General features: G+C 28.5%; 1 protein-coding gene across 1 annotated transcript; it reads left to right on the top strand.

The window, feature by feature from the left end:
- Positions 1–5043: 5043 nt before the first annotated feature.
- On the top strand, positions 5044–15685 carry LOC104121576 (cysteine-rich receptor-like protein kinase 25). The gene is made up of 8 exons (XM_009633601.4): positions 5044–6050; positions 6223–6299; positions 6557–6694; positions 6774–6901; positions 7177–7387; positions 8002–8239; positions 8458–8608; positions 15165–15685. The coding sequence occupies exons 1-8, from the start codon at positions 5290–5292 to the stop codon at positions 15480–15482; spliced, it is 2022 nt and encodes a 673-aa protein (XP_009631896.1). The 5' UTR covers positions 5044–5289; the 3' UTR covers positions 15483–15685.
- The last annotated feature ends 423 nt before the right edge of the window (positions 15686–16108 follow it).

Genomic DNA, 16108 nt, shown 5'->3' with positions numbered 1-16108 from the left:
ATGAAGTTGTAGTATTTTAAATTAGTTAACAAAGGTTCAAAAACTATCCAATGTGTTTTAAGTAAAATGGTATAGACTATTATAACCATCCAGTCGAATCACTATTATAACAATTTTTTTTTAAAAAAATGAAACTGCGGGGGGGTGCGGGTGGGGCGGGGCGGTGTGGGTGGGTGCGGTTTTAACTGTTACATGGGTCGGGGCGGGTTGAAAATTTTCAGGTTAAGACAGCAACCGCTCCGCAACTGCACCACCACGCACCGCCTGCCATTCCTATGCCCGAGTGACACGAGTGGCTGTGAGGTTTGCTCGAGGGGCTATTTATGAGTGATGTTTTGCCCGAGAGGCTGTTTATGATTTCATCATTTTTGCTCACCTTAGTATTTTTCCTCTGTCTGAAAATTGTTGAAAAATATCTTTAAATGATTTTTACTGGAACTGGGTTAAACGAGATGTTTTGATTCAAATCCTGGTTTTTAAAAGCATGTGGTATTTTACTGAGATTTCCCGATATGAATGTTATATGCTTTATTGCTCGTCACTACTGCTCAGTCTTTATTTATTGTTGCTACTTACTGAGTTGGCGTACTCACATTACTCCCTACACCTTGTGTGAAGATTCAGGTGTAGCTTGTCACGGTAACGGTTATTGAGTGTTGTGGTTGCAGATTTTCTTGGAGATAGCAAGGTAGCTGTTTGGCGATCGCAGCCCCTGCTCTTCTCCCTCTTATCTTCCTCTAGTTGTATTTAGCTATTTTTCAGGCTGAGTTATCCTTGATATTGTTAGACAGATTGTAGTAGATGCCCATGACTAGTGACACCCCGATGTCAAACTTTTCCTTTCGCACTTTTATTTTGATTGGAACTCCTTTATGAAGGTTTTTATGTTAAATAACCTTAAAATTATCTTTAAAATAAAAATATCGGTTTGTTTTGGAAATGAGTCGGCTTGCCTAGTTCCACGATAGACGCTATCACGACAGGGGTTAGTTTTGGGTCGTGACAAGGAGCCCATCCAGAGTATGTACACACCCCAAGTGAGCGCAGGTACCTACTGAGTGCGAGTACCGAGTACCGAGTGCTGAGTGATTGAGAGGAATGAGTGATTGTGAGGAAATAGTGATCGTGAGGTTGGAGTGAATGGGATGACTGAGTGACTGTTGCTCTGAGAGGATGTATTGACTTCATTATTATTGCACTTGAGCTGTCATATATCACTGTCTTGAAAATGGCTGAGAGATATTATCTTCTGTTTCAGTTGAACTTGACAACTGTTTTGGCTTTAATTGTCGAACTTGAAAGCATGCCTATTTTTCTATGTTGAAATCAGTGTAATTGATCTTTGACTGTGAAGCTCGTCACTACCTTCAGTTCTTTATTTAGTCTTGTTACTTACTGAGTTGGTTGTACTCGCGCTACAGCCTGCACTTTGTGTGCAGATCCAGGTATTTCCGCACACGATAGGTGTTGATTTCAGCGCACAGTTGATATTCTGGAGATTCCAAGGTAGTTGCCGACGTTTCGCAGACCTTGTCTCTCTTTCCCTATCTTTCCGCTTATTGTATTTAGTTTCAGACTATATTAAATAATATTTTTCAGACTTGTGATGTATAGATGATCATGTACTCTGTAACACTTCGATAGTTGGGAACTTTTGCGTTGTATTTTGGGTTTCTATCCCTGTTTTAGGAGAACTTTTATTATTTAAACTACTTTAATTCATTTCTGTTAAGGGTGTTAGAATTATTTTGAAATGTCAGCTTGCTTAGTATCACGTTAGGTGCCATCACGACATATTAGGATTTTGGATCGTGACACTTTGTATACTCTTTATTCCCGGCATACTATTCTAATAGAGAAATGGGAGCTTTGTCTAACCCATATAACCCCTCTGGATTCTACACAATATGTAACCGTTGATGAAACTTCTCTTGGTAATCCAAAAAGAGAAAGGAACAAGCTGTAAGCGCATGTACTCATATGTATTTGTGCCATGTATTCACGAATACAACAACAAAAAGCGTCTAAAATCAGGGTCATTCAGTTGTACGCACATGTATTCACATGTATTCGGGACATATATTCATGAATACAATAACGACAATCCCTTAAAAATAGGTATGTCCAACTGTCTAAGAGAGGAAAAAACATAAATAGTATATTTCATGCCTCAATGATAGTATATACCATAAAATATTTATTTTACTATAAAATATAAAAGGTAGCTATATAAAATAATATTTTAAAATAATTTTGGTTTATAATAAATAGTGTGTATACTGGATAAAATTTCCTATAATATTCAAACTCTAAATGAGATCCACTTAGGATATAAAGCTGTGCGGGCCTCTTTTCCTTGTCCAAAGTGAGATTCTTGTAGACACACCTCTCGATCCTCCACTATAACATTATTACAAAAGACGGTACGTGCATTATTTAAGGTTGATCAGCATTGGTAGATATATAAGTAGTATTTATAATATGATATATAGTGATGAACACCCTCTACTTTCAACCAAGAGGTCGTGCGTTTGAGTCATTCCAAGAGCAAAGTGGAGAGTTCTTAGAGGGATGGAGCCGAGGGTCTATCGGAAACAGCCTCTATACCCCAGTATAGGGGTAAGATTTACGCACACACTATCCTCCCCAAATCCCGCTAGTGAGATTATACTGGATTGTTATTGTTGTTGTTATTGTTATAATGTGATAATGGTTTCCAATTGATAGATATACAGTATTTTAATACAATTTTTATAATAATATAGATCAAAAAGAGGTTAATTATGATCCATGTGAACCTAGTACCTTCACCATTATTACTCACTATCGGTTGGTGGAAAAGACACATTTGAGTTAAATATCTAATTTCGGACATGCCAAATATAGTATTACCCCGAACCTATTTCTTTTTTAGTTCATTAAAAAAAATGTATCATTTCTAAATTAGGTAGCAATTTAAATTCCCGTATTACCTATTCTTTCTTTCAAAAACTGATCTGGATCCACTGAATTTAAAAATCACACAATTTATGAATGTTTTATTAAGTTGAAATGTCATTCTTTAAAACGTTGTGCACGTGTCAAACTTTTTCATGTTTGATTTGATTCGTGGCTTTTCCAATTTTTTCTTCCTCACTCGTGACAAGATTTTCATTTACGTTTACCTGGATCTTTCTTATTGCAAGTAAATTTCCTCTTCTTTGTTTTTCTTCTTTCAGTCATTTGTAAATTTCTTAATAATTCCATTTTCATCCTAATCAACTGCTAGAGCATTAAAATATAAAGCTGCACTATTTGACCAAATTCACAAGATATGAAGATAATCATCAAACAAACACGAGCAAGGATTATTAAAAACCTATAGCTGAACAACACCAATTAATTTTCAAAAATAGACAATTGCTTATAAATTGTGTGCATGGTAGTGTCAACCATCAGAATTACAGAAGAACAAAGAACAATCTTATCTCCAACAAAATAATTTTGGCAATCCCAGACCAAGAATAGCAATTGTAATGAAAATTTAATTTTCTTAGTAGTAGGTCCTTAAACAGCTTAAGTAAATGCATGAACCTCAACCATTTCATGATTATAGAGAACAAACAATACATAATCTTATTTCCTGCAAAATAATTTTAGAAAATTTTAAATTTATTTGTCGCAAGTCTTCAAAAAAGCTGACTAATTTATGACTTTGGAAGGAGTAAAGTATGGGGAAATGGACACTAAGAAGAAATGGGACACGTTGGTGTGCTCTGACTGTTTATTTCTTTTTACTCTGTTTTCCACGTAATCAGTGGGCCTTTAAAGGTATTTTTGTCACTTGCTATAGATTTAAGTGATATGGCAAAAGTGTTCCCTTTACTATTAAATTTCGTGCCCAATCAAATATATTGATAAAAATTGAAACGGAGGAGGTATAATTTTTCTTTTGGAATTTAACTTATTTGTTTTTCTTGCTTCTTAGAGCCTGTTTGGATTAAACACTTTTTAATTTTTGGAAGTGTTTGACAACTAAACAAATAGCTTAAAAAAAGTTACAACCTGCTTAAAAAAAAAAAGCCAAAACTAATAAGTTGGGTAAACCCAAATTTTTTGAAATTGGCTTAAAAGTCATATTGCTTTGACCAAGAATATTATATTCTTATGCCTTATAATTTTTCTTAATCCCGAAATTACTCCTAAATAGAAAACCCTAAAACATATTATCTTTTTCTTTTCTACATTCTCGTTGGAGCCTCTACTTTCTTCTTCCATAACTTTCCTTCTTTTCCTTTCATTTCTTTCTTTACTTTCATCATTATTTTCCCCTCTTTTTCCTTTCCTTTCTTTCTTCCTAGTGCTGCTCCCTTTCCCGACACACTCCTTTTAATGCCAAATTTGACCGGCAATTGACGCAAGAGAAAGATTGTTATTATATGTTATTTGACAGGCAATTGACGCACTTGATAGGCAATTTTAGTCAAATTATTATTATTATATGTTATTTAAATAAATAATTTATATATATTAAAAATAATTTTATCTAATCATTGAGAACTTAACGAGAACTAGATATAAATCAATTTGTATAGGAATCAATTTAGCATTTAAAACTTGTAATAATTAACTTCTTTTTAGTGTTACCGATTTTAAGGATATTTCATTCATTTTGACAGAAAAAAGTGCTTACTATCACGTGCAAGCACTTTTATCCAAACACGTAACTGGCTCTAACACTTAAAAAAAAAAAAAAAAAAGAAGAAGCTTTTAAGCATGGAAATGATTAGTAATATAGTTTAAGTTGGAATCTACCTAATTCTCCACTCTCATAAAGTGGCTTTCTATTAAAAAGAAAAAGAAACTGAAAGCAGGAAATATGATTCATAGAGGGTACTACTCCACCCCTTGATGTTGAGATTGACATATGTCTTTGCATTTTATCCCCAAACTTGCAAAAAAAAAAATGTTACAAAGCATTTATTCAAAACTTTCTAAAAGTTTTTGGAACAAATGTTCTTTTTAATTATTTTCTTGAAGTGTTGATTAAGGGGTGATTTTTAAACAATTTATTCAAAAATCTCGCCTTCCACTGATAAAACACAACAAAATCGTCAAAAAAACTTCAAATGTGTAGACAAGTGTTCTAACTTATACATACTGTTTTTAACTTTTTTTCCAAACGTTATCTAATTAGCTAAAATCCAAGTCCACCTGAGAAAAGAAGTAGCAGCAACGTCTTTGTACTAAATATCTATTTCCAGAATCTTTTTAAAACACCTTGCTACAACAACTTATGTGAATTTCCCAATGTGCACAATGCCTAGTTTGAATATCCCACTTCCCCCATGCATATTCCTCGTTCTTTTTTTCTTGCTCATCAGCCAAAGATGTTGTTATGGAAGCTACACACCTTTGGGATTTGACTGCTCAAACACCAGTACTTACAGTCAAAATAGCTCTTATCCATCTAACCTCAATTTGCTACTATCCAATTTATCAAATGCCTCTAGCAAAAACAGTTATTACAACTCCACTACTGGCGGTGAAGATAGTTCTGAAACAATTTATGGCATGTTTCTCTGTCTAAATGATGCTACCAAGAACCAATGCCAAGATTGTGTGAGTAGTGCTACTAAATACATAATCCAGCATTGCCCCAACAGAAAAATGGCTATGGTTTCGTATGACTACTGCTTCTTACGATATTCAAATCAATCGATATTTCCTGAGCCAAATCCGTCCATATTTATCCATCCAGATGATTCCAGTTCTTATGTGGAACATAATCCAATCCCAATTAACGTTGAACCACATAGGTTCAGAAAGATGCTAAGAGACACGATGGATGAAATTGCAACTCAGGCTGCTAACGATCGCTCAGGGAAAAAAGTTGCAACTAAAGAAACCAATTTTACTGACCAGATAACAATTTATGCACTTTCTCAGTGCACTCCTGATCTTTCTACTTCTGCCTGCCTAAAGTGCCTTAAAACTGTGATAACCAAGTTCCCAGTCTGCTGTACTGGGCAAAGGGGTGCTAGGATTTTCTATCCTAGCTGTTATATCAGGTATGCAGAGGCGGAGTTGACACAATGAGATTCAATTGAATTGTCTTTGTCCGAAAACTCTACTGTTTAAATATGTCAAATATTACCTTGACATAAGAAAATATTCTAGTGTAGTAGCAAAAGTGTGACATTCTTTTATTCTTTTTGAGTTCCCTGACTCTTGCTACTGCAGGTATGAAGTTTATTCTTTCTACACAACCAAAACAGTACCTGTGCCTCCTCTTGCTCCGCCTCCGTCCAAAAGTAAAGGTTGAGTTTACTAATATTGATATGCCAGATATATAGTATGGAGACGATGACTAGTTTTCTTCTGTTCATTAGATATGTAATGTAATCTGGAATAAAGTACTTCAAAAACTGTATACAACCTTTAAAATTTATACTATAAAGAAAATACTATTCGAGGAACAATATCATACTACAATTTTGGGATATCCCCAACTTTATATCGTTGTCGTTGATGATATATAGTCAAGGTTTTCATCAGGATCGATATTTTGATGTAGGTCATCACGATAAAATGAGAAAGAAAGTAATTGTTGGCACAATAGTTCTCATTGTGTTGATTCTACTATTCAGTGGAATCTTTCTTTTGCGACGGTGGAGAATGAAGAAAAGCAAAGCTCCAAAAATGGAGCTGAGTGGTAAAATCCGACGACTCTTATGACTAGTACAATTTAACTCGTTCACTAACCTTACCCTTTTTTTTATTTTATTTTATAGATGATCTCTTGAGTGGGATTGTAACAGCTGAATCCTTGCAATATGACTTTAGTACAATAGAAACAGCCACAAACTGCTTCTCTGCGCAAAATGAAATCGGTAAAGGTGGATTCGGTGATGTGTATAAGGTAAAGTCAGTCATTTCAGATTCATGACTCCAGGCATGATTTTTGTCAAGGATTTAACTTATAGACTGATAATGTAAAAATATCTTACACTATGAGTGTATTTTAACATGATTTAGCAGGTAATCTATCTCATTTTCCAGGTTATTAGTCATCTTTATGGATTAGTACCTGTAGTTGTATTTTAGGTAATAGTATGAATTTTTTTTTTTACAATGCCTAGAAGGTAAACTCATTTGTAAAACCAAAATATTTCATTCATATATTGTTACTTTCAGGGGGAACTTATTACTGGACAAGAAATAGCCGTAAAAAGGCTATCAAGAAGGTCAAGCCAAGGTGTAGAAGAATTTAAGAATGAGGTTGTACTCGTAGCAAAGCTTCAACACAGAAATTTAGTGAGACTACTCGGTTTTTGCTTGGAAGGGGAAGAAAAGATACTCATCTACGAGTTCGTGCCAAACAAAAGCCTCGACTACTTTTTATTTGGTTGGTTGGTTTTTATGTAGTTAGATTCATTTTCTTTCTTTAAAAATTTCCTGCATCTTCTACTATGGATATCTTGAGTTATCTACACCTCGTTCAAGTTAATAAGCCAGAAACATTTGGGTAAGAATGGTCCGAAGGGGTTCACTTCAATCACACATTTTTTGAAAAACTATACCGGAGAATTAGGGTACGCAAAAAAAATCATTTTTGTTTATATATAAATTGTTGAATCCTTTTAATGTAAGGGCTGATTTTAGTATAAGGACAAGGTGGTTCAAAATTTGTTTTAGGTTGTAGGTCTGAATCTTTCTTTTCGTCTTCTTGAGCCGAGGATCTTTCGGAAACAGCCTCTCTATCCCATCGGGGTAGAAGTAAGGTCTGCGTACACACTACCCTCCCCAAACCCTACTTGTGGGACTATACTGGGTTGTTGTCATTGTTGTTGTAGGAGGTCTAAATCTTAAGTGTGGCAATTTTACATTTTTGTCAATCCTCCTGGTAAGGACTTCGCCACTGGTCATTGGTATTGTCTTCTATATATTCTCATGCCTACTATAAGCTCTCTACAGAGATGTTCTATCTAACTTGAAATATTCATCTTGCTGAGGATAAAGACACGAAGAAGCAGGCATTATTGAATTGGTCAGTACGTGACAAGATTATTAGAGGAATAGTACGAGGATTAGTTTATCTTCATGAAGATTCTCGTCCTCGAATCATACATCGTGATCTCAAAGCAAGCAATATATTGTTAGACAAAGATATGAACCCAAAAATTTCAGATTTCGGCATGGCTAGAATTTTTGGAGTTGATCAAACTGAAGGAAGCACTAACATAATTGTTGGGACATAGTAAGAGTTTATTTTCCGCAACAACTTTAGATATTAATGTACCTTTCCTCTCTTTTATACGTCCATAATATTCTATTTCTATTGCTATCTAATAGCTACACCGTGAAGGATTAAATTCTCACCAATAGTTCTTAATATAGGGTTAAATTTAACTTGAAATGTTATGAATCGTCGGTGCTTCTAGAACTATATTAATGAGATTTATTTTTCTTTGTTAGTGGTTACATGTCCCCAGAATATGCAATGCATGGTCAATTCTCTGTGAAGTCTGATGTATTCAGTTTTGGTGTGCTTCTTTTGGAGATAATAAGCGGAAAGACAATAAGAACTCTTTATCAAGAAGATGGATTGCATGACCTTCTTACCCACGTAAGTGTTAATTAATATTGTAAAACTCCCTCTATTTGCTATTTAAATTTTAGTGTATATTTCAATTTTACTCCCTCTAATAAGATGCGGAAATATCTTATCCTTTATCATCCTACATCATTAGATTATTTTAAAGTTTTTCTTGCGCAATCAAGGTTAATTTTACGTACACAGCGGGCTACCCTTCATAGTAAGCCTGATACGATAATCTAAAAACTAGAGTAATAATCTGTTATAAGCGGTTAATCTATATCTATATATTATTAAAAGGAGAGGAAAAAGTCTTCTCCTTAAGCCAAGTGGTAGCCTAAAAAAAAATCACATGGCATAAGTAGTTAATAATTAGTTATTGGTTATTGTTTTTGTATTTAAATATTTATAATATAATAAAATAAAATATTTTATAATAAAAAACGAAAATTAACAAAAATAACTGTTCATTCAAATTGGAGGGTAGTTTGAAGTTGGAGTTTTTAAATTATTTTAAAATAAAAAACTAAAATTACAAAACATAATGCCAATTCAAAATTTCTTTGTTTTCCTTAATAATTTTTCTTTTTCTTTTTCAAACTACAAAGTTTATTTATTCAGAAAATATTATTGAGAATAATAGAATAAAATATAAATTATAAAATATATATCTTCTATTATATTACAAAAAAAAAGTAGCATACAAAAATTTAAATAAAGTAATATGCTAATAAAAGTTTCTATTAACAATGAAATAATACTAAATATGAATAGTATAATAAAGAAAAATACAAAACAAAAAAGTTATTCAATGACTAAATAAGTCTCTTTAATTTAATGGATATTTTATTCATTAAAGTTCAGATAATATTATTGAGAACAATAGGATATAATTTAAAATAAAAAATATTTAAAGAGTACTAAAATATATATCTTCTATTATATTACAAAAAGAAAGTATAGTAGATAAAAATATTATACAAAGTAATATGCTAATAAAAATTTCTATTACCAATGTAAAAATACTAAATATAGGAGAAGTATATTAAAAAAAATATAGAACAAAAAAGTTGTTCAATGATTATACAAGTCTCTTTAATTTAATAGAGCTTTTATTCATTAAAATTCAGACAATATTAATCAGAACATTGGAATAATATTAAAATAAAAATAGTATTTCAAGACTAATAAAATATATATCTTCTATTATATTACAAAAAAAAAGTAGCATACAAAAATTTAAATAAAGTAATATGCTAATAAACGTTTCTATTAACAATGAAATAATACTAAATATAAATAGTATAATAAAGAAAAATACAAAACAAAAAAATATTCGATGACTAAATAAGTCTCTTTAATTTAATGGAGATTTTATTCATTAAAGTTCAGATAATGTTATTGATAACAATAGGATAAAATTTAAAATAAAAAATATTTAAAGAGTACTAAAATATATATCTTCTATTATATTACAAAAAGAAGTATAGTAGATAAAAATATTAAACAAAGTAATATGCTAATAAACATTTCTATTACCAATGTAAAAATACTAAATATATGATAAGTATAATAAAAATAATATAGAACAAAAAAGTTATTCAATGACTATACAAGTCTCTTTAATTTAATAAAGCTTTTATTCATTAAAATTCAGATAATATTAATCAGAACATTGAAATAATATTAAAATAAAAACAGTATTTCAAGAGTAATAAAATATATATCTTCTATTATATTACAAAAAAAAAAAGTCGCATACAAAAATTTAAATAAAGTAATATGCTAATAAACGTTTCTATTAACAATGAAATAATACTAAATATGGATAGTATAATAAAGAAAAATACAAAACAAAAAATCTATTCGATGACTAAATAAGTCTCTTTAATTTAATGGAGATTTTATTCATTAAAGTTCAGATAATGTTATTGATAACAATAGGATAAAATTTAAAATAAAAAATATTTAAAGAGTACTAAAATATATATCTTCTATTATATTACAAAAAGAAGTATAGTAGATAAAAATATTAAACAAAGTAATATGCTAATAAACATTTTTATTACCAATGTAAAAATACTAAATATAGGATAAGTATAATAAAAACAATATAGAATAAAAAAGTTATTCAATGACTACACAAGTCTCTTTAATTTAATAGAGCTTTTATTCATTAAAACTCAAACAATATTAATCAGAACATTGGAATAATATTAAAATAAAAAGAGTATTTCAAGAGTAATAAAATATATATTTTCTATTATATTACAAAAAAAAAAGTAGCATACGAAAATTTAAATAAAGTAATATGCTAATAAAAGTTTCTATTAACAATGAAATAATACTAAATATGAATAGTATAATAAAGAAAAACACAAAACAAAAAAGTTATTTAATGACTAAATAAGTCTCTTTAATTTAATGGAGATTTTATTCATTAAAGTTCAGATAATATTATTGAGAACAATAGGATATAATTTAAAATAAAAAATATTTAAAGAGTACTAAAATATATATCTTCTATTATATTACAAAAAGAAAGTATAGTAGATAAAAATATTATACAAAGTAATATGCTAATAAAAATTTCTATTACCAATGTAAAAATACTAAATATAGGATAAGTATAATAAAAAAAAATATAGAACAAAAAAGTTGTTCAATGATTATACAAGTCTCTTTAATTTAATAGAGCTTTTATTCATTAAAATTCAGAAAATATTAATCAGAACATTGGAATAATATTAAAATAAAAATAGAATTTCAAGAGTAATAAAATATATATCTTCTATTATATTATAAAAAAAAGTAGCATACAAAAATTTAAATAAAGTAATATGCTAATAAACGTTTCTATTAACAATGAAATAATACTAAATATAAATAGTATAATAAAGAAAAATACAAAACAAAAAAGTATTCGATGACTAAATAAGTCTCTTTAATTTAATGGAGATTTTATTCATTAAAGTTCAGATAATGTTATTCATAACAATAGGATAAAATTTAAAATAAAAAATATTTAAAGAGTACTAAAATATATATCTTCTATTATATTACAAAAAGAAGTATAGTAGATAAAAATATTAAACAAAGTAATATGCTAATAAACCTTTCTATTACCAATGTAAAAATACTAAATATAGGATAAGTATAATAAAAACAATATAGAACAAAAAAGTTATTCAATGACTATACAAGTCTCTTTAATTTAATCGAGCTTTTATTCATTAAAATTCAGATAATATTAATCAGAACGTTGGAATAATATTAAAATAAAAACAGTATTTCAAGAGTAATAAAATATATATCTTCTATTATATTACAAAAAAAAAGTAGCATACAAAAATTTAAATAAAGTAATATGCTAATAAACATTTCTATTAACAATGAAATAATACTAAATATGGATAGTATAATAAAGAAAAATACAAAACAAAAAAGCTATTCGATGACTAAATAAGTCTCTTTAATTTAATGGAGATTTTATTCATTAAAGTTCAGATAATATTATTGAGAACAATATGTTAAAATTTAAAATAAAAAATATTTAAAGAGTACTAAAATATATATTTTTTATTATATTACAATAAGAAAGTATAGTAAATAAAAATATTAAACAAAGTAATATGCTAATAAAAATTTCTATTACCAATGTAAAAATACTAAATATAGGATAAGTATAATAAAAAACAATATAGAACAAAAAAGTTATTTATTCATTAAAATTCAGACAATATTATTTAGAACATTGGAATAATATTAAAATAAAAACAGTATTTCAAGAGTAATAAAATATATATCTTCTATTATATTACAAAAAAAAAGTAGCATACAAAAATTTAAATAAAGTAATATGCTAATAAAAGTTTCTATTAACAATGAAATAATACTAAATAAGGATAGTATAATAAAGAAAAATACAAAACAAAAAAGTTATTAGATGACTAAATAAGTCTCTTTAATTTAATGGAGATTTTATTCATTAAAGTTCAGATAATATTATTGAGAACAATCTATATATTATTAAAAGGAGAGGAAATAGCCCCCTCCTTAAGCCAAGTAGTAGCCTAAAAAAAGGCCACATGGCATAAGTAGTTAATAATTAGTTATTGGTTATTATTTTTGTATTTAAATATTTATAAAATAATAAAATAGAATATTTTATAATAAAAAATAAAAATTAACAAAAACAACTGTTCATTCAATTTGGAGGGTAATTTCAATTTGGAGTTTTTAATTTATTTTAAAATAAAAAACTAAAATTAAGAAAAATAATGCCAATTCAAAATTTCTTTGTTTTCCTAATAATTTTTGTTTTTCTTTTTAAAACTACAAATTTAATTTATTCAGAAAATATTATTGAGAATAATAGAATAAAATATAAATTATAAAAACATATATCTTCTATTATATCATTAGAAGAAAGTAGCATACAAAAATTTAAATAAAGTAATATGCTAATAAAAGTTTCTATTAACAATGAAATAATACTAAATATGGATAATATAATAAAGAAAAATATAAAATAAAAAAGTTATTCGATGACTATAATAAGTCTCTTTAATTTAATAGAGATTTTATTCATTAAAGTTCAAATAATATTATTGAGAACAATCTATATCTATATATTATTAAAATGAGAGGAAAAAGTCATCTTCTTAAGCCAAGTGATAGCCTAGGAAAAAGCCACATGGCATTAGTAGTTAATAATTAGTTATTGGTTATTATTTTTATATTTAAATATTGATAAAATAATAAAATATAATATTTTATAATAAAAAACGAAATTTAACAAAAACAACTGTCCATTCAAATTGGAGGGTAGTTTCAAGTTGGAGTTTTTAATTTATTTTAAAATAAAAAACTAAAATTACGAAAAATAATGCCAATTCAAAATTTCTTTGTTTTCCTTAATAATTTTTGTTTTTCTTTTTAAAACTACAAAGTTAATTTATTCAGAAAATATTATTGAGAATAATAGAATAAAATATAAATTATAAAAATATATATCTTCTATTATATCATTAAAAGAAAGTAGCATACAAAAATTTAAATAAAGTAATATGCTATTAAAAGTTTCTATTAACAATGAAATAATACTAAATATGGATAATATAATAAAGAAAAATACAAAATAAAAAGTTATTCGATAACTATGTAAGTCTCTTTAATTTAATAGAGATTTTATTCATTAAAGTTCAGATAATATTATTGAGAACAATAGGATAAAATTTAAAATAAAAAATATTTAAAGAGTACTAAAATATATATCTTCTATTATATTACAAAAGGAAAGTATAGTACACAAAAATATTAAACAAAGTAATATGCTAATAAAAATTTCTATTACTAATGTAAAAATACTAAATATTGGATATGTACAATAAAAAAAAAATATAGAACAAAAAAGTTATTCAATGACTATACAAGTCTCTTTAATTTAATAGTGCTTTTATTCATTAAAATTCAGAAAATATTATTGAGAACATTGGAATAAAATAAAATTAAAAATAGTATTTCAAGAGTAATAAAATATATATCTTCTATTATATTACAAAACAAAGTGGTAGACAAAAATATTAAACAAAGTAATATGCTAATAAAAATTTCTATTAACAATACAATTATATTAAATATTGAATAATATAATAAAGAAAAATACATAACAAAAAATAACTAATTGACTATATAAGTCTCTTTAATTTAATAGAGATTTTATTCATTAAAATTCAGATAATATTATTGACAACAACAGAATAAAATTTAAAATAAAAAATATTTCAACATTAATAAAATATATATCTTCTCTTATATTACAAAAAGAAAGCATGCAGACAAAAAAGATTTTATTATTGGGTATATCATATTGATAAATAAGATGAAATTGAAATTTATTAAAGCAATACGATCTAATATGTTCAAACAAGTCCGATCATAATTTAATTTAATTAATATAAATCGCGCATCGCGCGGGCACAACTACTAGTTCATACTAGGTGTGGCAAAATGGTTAAAAGAACACAGTTAGCCACCCATATTATCCACTAAAAAATGGGTTTGATAATGAACTTTTTAAAAATGGATCAAATATGGATAAGAACCATATTATCTATTTAGAAAATGGATAACCAATGGATAACTAATGAGTTTAACTTTTACATTTGTAAAACCTCAAATTGGGGATTCCTCAAATTTGGGAGTCTAGGAATTCTCCAAAAAGTGTTGATATTCAAGAAATCATGGATAATATGGCTACCCATATTATCCGTTGGTTAACCTGTTTTTTATCCGTATTAAATATGGGTCGGGTCGGATAATTTTTTTCATTATCCGTTTTCGACCCGAACCATATCCAACCCGACCCGCCCGTTTGTCGCTCCTAGTCCGTGGCGAATCCAGAAAATTCAACAAGGGTGTTCAAACCTTTGCCAGTGGGCTATGTAAGGATGTTCAAAATCTATTTTTAATCAATAACAAGTAATATTTTACCTTATACTAACAGCGTAAATAAAAGTTTAACAGTCAGTGATTTTCTTTTAAACGTGACTTTTGAACCTGAGATGAACCTCTGTATCTATAGGCTTGGAAGCTATGGAAAGATGACAGAGCTATGGAATTTGTAGATCCAACTCTTATTAATGGTGACTCAAAGTCGTTGTCTGAAGTTGTGAAATGTTTACATATTGGACTGTTATGCGTTCAAAATGAAGTCGACGAAAGACCAACAACTGCTTTGATAGCTCATATTCTCAGTACTGATTCTGCTACTTTGCCAGAGCCAAATCCACCTACATCTTTCAAGGCTTATGCAGGAATGAAAACGATAAATCAACTCACAAACAAATCCATTCCATTGCCTATTCTCCAAGAATCAATTACTGAACTATGTCCAAGGTAGTCTTATGGAAAAGGTATTTCATAATTGGAAGCATCAAATGTAAACTGCATTGCATATTTTGTTCATTGTAGATAGGGATTTTGCGAAACTCTAGTGACTCATAATTATTTAAGGTACTTCCCCTCGTTAAGTTCAACTTTATGATTGGTAAGTAAAAGGATCTAATGAGCTAAATGAAACATGGGGAGGAAAATTTACCTTTTTGTTGTGTTTTCTTCTGTTTAGTTTACGTTTTTCCTTATGACAACAATACTATTTGGGTTTCAGTACATATAGCAGCTGAATGCTACAAATGAAACCAAGTCATCAGTTTTATTTGTAAAAAAATCATGCAGTGCCCTATTTGATCGCTCCCATGTAATTTGAACTTACTTTTAAAAAAAAGTTTAACTGGTATCCCAATTCCAAGTAAGATAACTTCAGGACAAGTTGCTTCTTCTCTGCTTTTCCTCCTCCTCCTCCTCCTTTTTAGTTAATGTGAAAATAGAGGCGACGATGGATTTATATGGCGTTTGTGAGCAGGTTTTAAGGTGCTTTAATAGTAGTGAGCTACTATGGCGCTCCTTTCTTTGTTATGCTTAGGGTTTCTTCTCCTTCTTTTTCTTAGTTGCAATATAGACTAGTTA

This window comes from Nicotiana tomentosiformis, chromosome 12 (assembly GCF_000390325.3).
Source record: "Nicotiana tomentosiformis chromosome 12, ASM39032v3, whole genome shotgun sequence".
Taxonomy (NCBI): domain Eukaryota; kingdom Viridiplantae; phylum Streptophyta; class Magnoliopsida; order Solanales; family Solanaceae; genus Nicotiana; species Nicotiana tomentosiformis.
The sequence above is the reverse complement of the archived record's forward strand: the minus strand, read 5'-3'. Positions and strand labels throughout refer to the sequence as shown.